Source organism: Helianthus annuus, chromosome 6 (assembly GCF_002127325.2).
Source record: "Helianthus annuus cultivar XRQ/B chromosome 6, HanXRQr2.0-SUNRISE, whole genome shotgun sequence".
NCBI lineage: Eukaryota > Viridiplantae > Streptophyta > Magnoliopsida > Asterales > Asteraceae > Helianthus > Helianthus annuus.
The window spans coordinates 140643257-140652609 of record NC_035438.2 but is presented as its reverse complement, the minus strand read 5'-3'; the positions used below and the strand labels follow the sequence as shown (position 1 = coordinate 140652609).

General features: G+C 38.0%; 1 protein-coding gene across 1 annotated transcript; it reads right to left on the bottom strand.

Annotated features, from left to right (window-relative positions):
• Positions 1-993: 993 nt before the first annotated feature.
• Positions 994-7919, bottom strand: LOC110944083 (proteasome subunit alpha type-1-B-like). The gene is made up of 2 exons (XM_022185801.1): positions 7635-7919; positions 994-1269 (listed from the first exon to the last, which is right to left on the bottom strand). The coding sequence occupies exons 1-2, from the start codon at positions 7917-7919 to the stop codon at positions 994-996; spliced, it is 561 nt and encodes a 186-aa protein (XP_022041493.1).
• Positions 7920-9353: the final 1434 nt, after the last annotated feature.

Genomic DNA, 9353 nt, shown 5'->3' with positions numbered 1-9353 from the left:
TCCGATCCAGCCATGTAGCTTCAATTGCTACATGTAAATGATGGTCAAGGTTTTTAACTCAAAGGCTCTTATAGTATTTTATGTTTTATTAACCAAGGTTTTAAATTGCCATTTTAGGTTAATTCGTTAAAAGATTAGGATTTTACTATTATCCTATGATACCTTATTATTGGCACATAAGGCCTAGTCACAAGGACAGTTAAAATAAATAATGAAGATTTTATAGTATCTAGGTGTGTTAGGTTGAATCATAGTTCATTTCCATTTAATAACAGGGAGTCCTAAGCTACCACTGTCCTTAGTCACGGAGGACATTTAATTATTGCCCACAGGCACTTCACTTCAAAGAAGTGGTTAAATAATTAAGGGAATTTAAAATTAACCCTTTTTGAGAGATGGCCTGTGTGACTTTACTGATTCACAGTTTGCCAAAATCATTAACATACTAACAGATGTTAATAATTAGAATCTATTGTGTGGGTTGTACCATCTTGGCCAGGTTTGCAATAACACAAAGGCTAGGTTTTACCTCCAAGATTCTTTAATAATCAACGCATAATAGTCCTAAATTGAGATGTTAATTATGGATCTTAACCTAATTATGGAACTACCATCTTGGCCTCGTTTTATAAACCAAAAGGCTAGGTCTTGGTTCTCTTTAGATTTTTACCAAATTTAATATAATGGCAGATCTTTTTAAATTTTCATTAATTTTCATATTTCATGCAGATAATTAATCAAAATGAAAACTTAATTAAACCATCTCATAAATTGTCTTAAACAAGTACAACATTTGCCCAAAACGGGACTTCTACAAAAACAAATGCCCACGCAGGGGCGGAATTCAAGAACAAACCCACGCAGGGGTTAACTAACCAAACATGCTCACGCAGGAGCAGAGTACAAAATAACAAGCTCACGCAGGAGCTGAATACTGAAGCAAAAAGTCCGCGCAGGGACTGAATTACAACTAAATAAAAATAACAAGGATCTTCAATAGTTCCTCCTTTTGGACATTCCCTTGATCAGATCTGATAGTCCTTTGAAGAATCCTCTGTTGTGTCTGCGCTCAGTCTGAATTTCCCGTTCACAACGGTCTAGTCTCTCGAGGACTTCTTGCTGGCGTTCTGGAGGAATTATCTGTGGCTGTGGCGGCTGGTACACCGGTGGAGGAGGCGGCGGATGCTGGTACCCAAAAGTCGGGTAGCCAGTAGTCCATAGGCCACCATAAGGCCCCTCTGGGTGACTAGCGTTGTAATCCCATGCTTCCTGATATGGATCCACACTAGCGTAGTTGTAGTTGTAGTGGGTATGGGTCGGCTGCTCGAAGGGGTTATACGCCGCTGAACCGGCGTAAGCAGGGATTGGGTTATCGAAACCCAACGGTGGTGCCACAGGTACTGAGTTGATTTCTGGAATGGGGCTTGATGGACCCCCCAATTGTGGTTCTTCTTCTTCCTCCTGAAGTGGCGGATAATGGCTGCCACTTGATGGTTGGGGTGTGCTGATGCGGACATCCCCTCGCACGGACATCCGTGCGTTCGACCTCCTCCGCCTCGGTGGCTCCGGAGGCGGCTGCTGTTCCACTGGTGGTGGTGGTGGCGGAGTAACTGCCACGAAACGAGAATCCTGAGAAGGATCCTGTTGCTGTTGCTGTTGTTGCTGCTGGTAGGGGGACGAGTGGTGTGAGGGGGTAAAATACCAGTCGATGTTTCGGAACCTCTCCTCGTAGCTGTCTGGACCGCGATAATGCGATCCGTGGAAAGATGATCCGTCAGAGATCTCTATCGGGTGGTTGGGAGTCCCCGTAGCAGGCTCCATAGGGTCAGTATCCTCGTCCATATCGTTATCCCCAGAGAAGTGGTCTTCCGGTCCAAGTGGGTTAAAACCCACGGGTTCTGGAAAAACGTTGGCCGGGTTGAACCGACTCTGGAAGGTTGGGGTTGGGTTACCAAAGGAGTGGTGAGAGTTGGATCTCTGCAGAGGTATAAAGGCTGGTGGTTGGTCGTTGGGCTTGTTTTCTGATTGGGGCCCAAAGGAGTGCTGGTAAGAAGGTGAAGAGCTAAGGGAAACTGACCGTCTCCCGGGTTCAATATAGAGCCTCCATGGCTCTTGCGGGCTGGTGCTCATAGTAATGGATGGGGTTCGCCGGTGCGAAGGCCCGGCTTCGTGATCATGACCCGTGACGGGTCCCTTGCCTCGACCGCGAAGAAATCTTGGTGGCATGATGACCTGCATACATGATTTAAATAACAACCACAATATAATTATAAAAGACTCAAAATAAAACAAAACAGAGATTGTCCTATGTTCGATGTCTAGACTTGGAGCTCGAAGAATGTGCAATTTGTGCACTGAGATTAAACACAAAAGGCTAGTGTTTAATTCACTCAGTGTTGGCTCTGATACCAACCTGTCACACCCCGAATTTCCACGTGTCACCGGTGGGCCCGGTGGGGGATTAACGTGACGTAGTTGATATCATCATAGTCAAACAACACAAATTATAATGCACAGCGGAAGCAAAAGAAATAGATTTATTTCAACCATCAAATGTAATATTTAAGTATCACAAGTAGTCGAAATAGATCCACAGGCGGATCGGAATAAAAGGAGAAAATTGTTCAACAGATAAATGCATCCCAAAGCTTGCGAAACTCTATGATGCTAAGGAGAGACCAGCCTATTACGTATAGCACCTACACTTAATCTTTTTGGGGAAAATACGTCTGTTTACACTGGTAAATACAATTTAACTGACTCATTTTGAAAAGGTTTTAAAAATTGATTTAAATGCTCAAGGCACAAAACATTTTATAACTTGGGAATAATTAATCAAAGTTAAACTTGTAAAAGATTTTACATGTTTGTTGTGCGTTCAGTCGCCCGAGTCATGTCGGGTTTAAGGTTAATTGACACACCACTTAGTATAAGTCCGCGGCGGGAAGCCAACGTTTATACCTTAATAATGGACATAATACCGGGTGTACGCCTACACCCGGGTGTCAAGGTCGTGGCCAAAAATGATGCCAAGGATATCCGGGACATGGTCAATAAGCTCCCAAAGGCGTAAAAACAAACAAAACCAAGTTTTCAAACGGGTCACATTGATAATACCCAACTACTAATGAGTCGGGGTCAATTGCCCGACCAAGCGGTATTTTATATACCGTACCCCCAAGCCCGTATAGGGAAAATAAGTTAAAAGTATTTACCTGAGCAAGTATAAACCACAAAAGCAAAAATGCAAGTGTCTTTTACTGGGCTCCTATTCTGGAACGAAGGTTTATAATAACCTATTAGAATCCTAACGGGTCTTTAACATAGCCTAAGCTTAGACCGGTTAGTTTCGAAGAATAAATATGGTTTAATCGCGAGGAAGGCGAAAAACCGAAAAGGAATGTGACTTAGACCCTACAAGCTTGGATACTTGTATAATATGGGTAAACTAAACACATTCTGGTTTTAGAGACTAAGATGATACGATTTGACCCGTTTCGGCTAATATGCGTGAACTAGTCACATAAGCCGATCCGAACGCGAAAGTGCGTAACGAGTAACCATATAAGTCATATGCAAGTTTTCTGAGATTATATGCACCAAATGTGTTGTAATATCAGTAAGGTATGTCCAATTATGCCCCAAATGGTTTTAAATTCAGTTTACGCCTTATAAGGGCATTTTGGTCATTTTAAAGGGTATAAAAGAGTTAAACTAAGATTCTGAGTCTTATATCTGAATAAATCAGTAATTATACTTAGTTTATCATGTTATAACAGTAGGGTATCATATATATGTGAATTTTATTGATTACAACCATCTTATGTACCAAAAGGGCATTTTTGGTAATTTCACATAAGCTTTAAAGGGTCAAAACTGGGAATCTGAGTTTCTAACTCGGGTTTACTGTTATAATATATATTTTTCTATAAAATATATCAGTAGGTATTAGACCTTTTATATAAAAACTAGTTTTGACATATACTATGTCGTAAAAATGCCTAAAAAGGCGATTTGGGGCCATTTCCGGGTTTTAAAAGAAAAGCTGATATTTTTATAATTCCAGAAGGCTCAAAATATTATATTTAGCATAATAGATCAGTAGGAAAAAGTTTGGGGTCAAAAGGTTTTGTAAAACTCATTTTATGGCCGAAAAGGGCAAACCGGCATAAGCCGAATTAAGCTTAAAACCTCTAGTTATGCTCATTCTAAAAATAAATAAAAATCTTTAAAATTCCCAAAATATTATTATATAACAGTGGGTATAAAGTTTTTGTATAAAATGTAAGTTTAAATAGGCTATGCGTTAATTACGCTAATTATTCACTAAGAATGCTTCTAATTACGCTAACGAGCATAACTCTTAATCTAAACCTCAAACTGATGTCAAATTTTGGGAACAAGTTTATATTTCAGTAACTAACATGTCTACCCTTTTATTTTTCAAAAATCGTGATTTTTAGACCTTTGGGCATAATGGTCAACATATGTGCATTTAACGGAATCATGCATATGAACAAGATATCTAATGAACCGAGTTGTATAATCACTGGAGGATATACCAACATGTTATTAGGTCCAAAAGAAGCTCTAAGGCAATCTTAATCTTGACTAAAACGGGTCAGAACTGAAAGTCAAAGCGAAAGTCAAACTATGCGACTTTCGGTTCCGAACCGGGTCTAAATAGAAAATTGTCGAGTTGAACATGTTGAAACATGTTCTTATACTTATTACCAAGTTATATTAATGTTTAAACAGGTTACATGCAACCTACATTGCTAATTATGTATTAATTTGAAATTAAGCATCCTGTTGACTTTTTATAGTTAGCTTTGACTCGACAATTGACATGTTTAGAGTGGGAATCTGGAAGTACCCTTTTAAGGATTTGTTACCCACTTAATTACCTTCCTAAAGGTATTTTTAATTCGTGATTTGACAGAGCACATTATGATTAATCACGAAGTCAAACCTTAATTACAACGGTTTGACTTTTGCTTAATTAACTAAGCTAGAATGGATTAAAGGAGGTTAAGAGCACTTACAAGAGTCCTAAGAAGGATTAGGGACCTAAAGAAAATGGGTTGCTGACCAGGAAAGCTCCAGAGAGTCTTGAACAAAAGTGCCAAGAGAGCAAGTGCCAATGGTTACAATTTCAAGTCTTTATATAGTGAGCCAAGAGGTCCAAGATTGTGACAAGCAAGTCTACAATGGTTGGAGGATCATCCCAGGTGTTCCTAGAGGTCTATAAACTGCCTAGCAAGCCCATGGTTTCATAATTTTACGTTTTAAGTCGGTTAACAGGCTGAACAGGCAGCTGTCCATTTTCTGCTGCCAGCGACCTCCTTACGGACCGTAAGCACAAGGTCTTGCGGTCCGTATGCTCCTCTTACGGACCGTAAGCTTAAACCTTTACGGTCCGTAACCTACCCTTGCGGAACATGCCCAGATACCCTTCTTACGGATCGTAAGCCTAAGGCTTTGCGGTCCGTAACCGATGGCCAGAGGACAAAAACTTATGAAATTTTAAGTCTTGACCATGCACTCAAACCAACTCCGAAACCAGTCCCTCTTTTTCAGATGTGGGACCATCTTGATCAGCCATTGCATCCCTAGCATGCTCTTACATGTTTCCCATTCAATTTCAACTTACAAGGGTCTTGCAAAGTGACGGAGATTACCAAGAATGAGTCTTGGATTCTCATAATAGTTGGCCAAAGAAAATAACTATATTGATTCCTATTTACAAGGATTTTATTTAACAATTTCAGTAGTAAGAACCTATAATTCCAAAGTCCTTAATAAAGATGCAACTTTATTTATTTGAGAGCAACCGGTTTTCATATAGGATGATTATCTAATGATTTAAGGATCTTGGGATTTATAACAATTCGGGTCGCTCAGAGGTGTTTTATTAACATGTCGCCCTTGGGTCGTTCAGAGGTATTTTAAATAACATGACGCCCTCTTTAAAATCCTACCATACATCTCTTTATTTGATCCGGGTTCCTGACACGTCTGTCTAACGTGACACGTGTCTTTATTTTAATGGACAGGAATTTTCGAGGTGTTACAAAGGTATGTATTTTGCTTTTGGTGAAATTTTAAGATTCTATTTTCATTGTTGACGAAGTATTTATGAGATTCTTTTTTTGTGTTTATTATCGATTTATTTGCCTTTCATTTGATTTCTGGCTTCGATTTCTTACTTTAGAAGATGAAAAAAAAAATAAACAAAGCTTTGATTGCAGATGCTTCTTATTTAGTACTCATTCTTGTTATTATCTATTTTGTGTGTGAGTGAATTTAATCAACATAAAGTGAATATTGCATCTTTGAGTTTAGAACTCCCAAGTTTTTGTCTTGTTTCTTTGAAATCGTAATGTACATAACATTAATAACCTCAATTCCAACATTAAAATGTGAAACTTAGACAGCAGGGAGTGGTGGGGCTTAGGTTGGGGGCTTTGCTCGACACGTGGCGATAGTGGGGTAACTAGCTTCTTTGATCAAAATAGATAAGAACAAGAATGAGTAATAAATAAGAAGCATCTATGATCAAAGTGTTAAAGCTGTAGAACAGGGTTAAAGATTAAAACTTCTATTCACTACAAGGGACACGTGGCGATAGTGGGGTCACTAGCTTATGCGATCAGGGTTACAGATTTGGCTTTGGCTCATTTTTTGATGCCAAACTGCTATTGCGATGTTATAGATTTTTCACTAAAGGTGAGTGTCAATAAAATTGTTTTTTGATATGTACTTCTACTAATCTTGTTTATTGTTTTGTGCCAGCTCCAAAGCAAATACAGGGCTTCTGCTAAAACAAATGTAAGCATACTGACCTCTTATTTCTTGGATTGGATTAGGGTCTGTTTAGTAGTACATGGAATGCATTTTCTATTGCATGCTGTCACATTTACCAATGAGGAGGTGAGGTTTATGTTGATTACTTCATTAACTGACGCGCTATATTTCTAGTCCTTGAAAAGGTCTATATCAGAAACAACTTTGACGGGAATGTCTGGCTTATTCGAATCAGGACTGTGCGTGGTCCAACCGAAACCCGAAAGAAGAGGTATTTAAGTTCATTTGTCGTATGTACTATTTGAGACCGTTTTTTAATTTCATCATCAAGATGTCGCATTTACAACATTTCCAACGCAACAAAACATCTATCCTGTACATCTCAAATGCATTTTTCCATAGAAAGTTATGCTCCAACAGTTTTCAAACTTAAAACCATTAAGGCATTAACCTCAAACTTACCACTCACATTAGCATGTATCATTAATCTCCCAAAGCATTTCAGTAAACTATAGTTTCATACACATAGCTAAAATAATGTCCAATATTTCACCTCACAAACACACTATTATTAATATATTATTAACTAAAAAACCTTCTAGCATACCATAACCTAGTTCCCATAACCAATTCCAATAACTAATTAGAACAACAAATATAAAATATCTAACAATCTCCCCAAATAAACCCTAACAATTCAACAAAAATACAATTCTATTACTACTACATCATGTAAGTCTATTACTAAATAACAACTATCCAACAATCTCCCCAAACAAAACCCTAACAGTTGAATACATAAAATTCTATTGGTAAAAAAGGATTACCTGAGCTTTATCGGTCAATTGAACAACTAAGCGGCCAACAGGAAGCGGAGATTCATAAGTATAGCCATAATTAATACACTCGGATCGCATATACCGCGACAAAACACGACCATCAGCGGTTAAACCGGCGATAGCGACACCGATATAGTCGTCAACCTTGAAGATCTTCAGCTGGTGGGATGAAAGCTCGGAATTGGCCTTGTTGACGCAGGCGAGAACGGCGTGAGTGTTGGATCGGTGGCGGCGTCGGAACCTTTGTTTTGTGATTGTGAAACTTTTCAACATATGGATCTACAGGGAGGCCGCTAGCGTTTCATTAGTGAATGGAGAATAGGGAATTTGTATTGGATCCAAACACTTAAACTGATCATGTGACAGCCCGAAATGCGGATCTTGAAACCCTAGATGAATTTTGAAAGATGGAGGCACTCTGGATTTGAGAGAGAGAGGTTGAAATTATGGTTTGAAATTTGAAAATGGAGCCAGAACTATATTTGAGAGAAAGAGGGATTGAATTTGAATTTTGAAAATGGCTCTAAAACCATCAGGGTTATTTATGTATTATTATTAAATAAATGAAATGATTTTTTTAAACAAAGTGGGATTTATGACATCAGCAGATCTTACGTGGCATACCTAGTTAGTTGACACATAAGCAAAGTTACATCAGCATTTAATCTCCTTTTATAGATTATATAGATTGATGTTCAAAGTCAAACTTTTAATATATGATTAATCATGTACGCAAGTCGCCAATCGGGTGAGGCAAAGTCACTATTAATCAATCAAAATTACTAATTGGTCAATCGAAAACATTACTAATATTGTACATTAACTTCATAAGTTCTAGCCGGTCTCATTTTTTTATAAGTTAGTCTCATGTTTTTATAAGCTTAGCTTGTTTGCACCCCTACATGGCACCAATTCGGGCCTGTATACCACACTCCCACAAACAAAATCTAATAAACAAAGTATTGAAAATATTCAATAATAATAGAACGTATATTTAATATAAAAAGTTCATTACGTTTTTCGTCCATGTGGTTTGTTGAAAATAAGTGTTTTGGTCAAAATTCAGTTTAAGGATAATGTAACCAAATTTTGATTATGAGGTAGAGTGCTTATGTGTATGAAAAACTATGTAATCAATTGTAAAGTGAAAATAACAATGAACACCGAGATTTGTACGAGGAAAAAGCCCTTGATCCTTATGAGATCTCCGGCACAAAAATAATCGGGTGATGGAAACTACCGATCACCAACTATATTGAACAAATAAGCTAAAATTCAATACAACTTTGGAAGATAATGAGCTCGATATAATGGAATTCTAGTGTGATGGTTGACAGAAGCTTCAATGTTGTGAGAAAGAGAGAGAGAGTAAGTGTTGTGTTCTGTTATGCCTAAATGAGCTCGTTATCCCCTTATAAAATTGGAAAGAATTATACAACAAACTACACAAAAATATGCAAGTATCCCACGTTCCTCCACAACGATTATTTCCTCTTTTTAATGTATTTAATCCAAGGCATATTCCATAATATTCCAGCTTGACCAAGTCCACTTCGTCAAATACCTACAAATGTAAGATAAAAATATAGAGAACAATCGTTAGTCAATACAAGTAATAATAAGGATCCTTGTTCCTCAAACTTCCTGCACCATCTATTAGGGATCAGTGATCTAGGCTAAATCTCAGGATACATGATCCATAGTATT

Excerpts from the sequence above, each read along its gene's own strand:
- LOC110944083 (XM_022185801.1), bottom strand. The coding sequence starts at position 7,919 with ATGTTGAAAAGTTTCACAATCACAAAACAAAGGTTCCGACGCCGCCAC. Across the intron at positions 1,270-7,634 it reads AATTGACCGATAAAGCTCAG|GAAGCATGGGATTACAACGC; the intron begins GTAATCCTTTTT and ends GATCCATATCAG.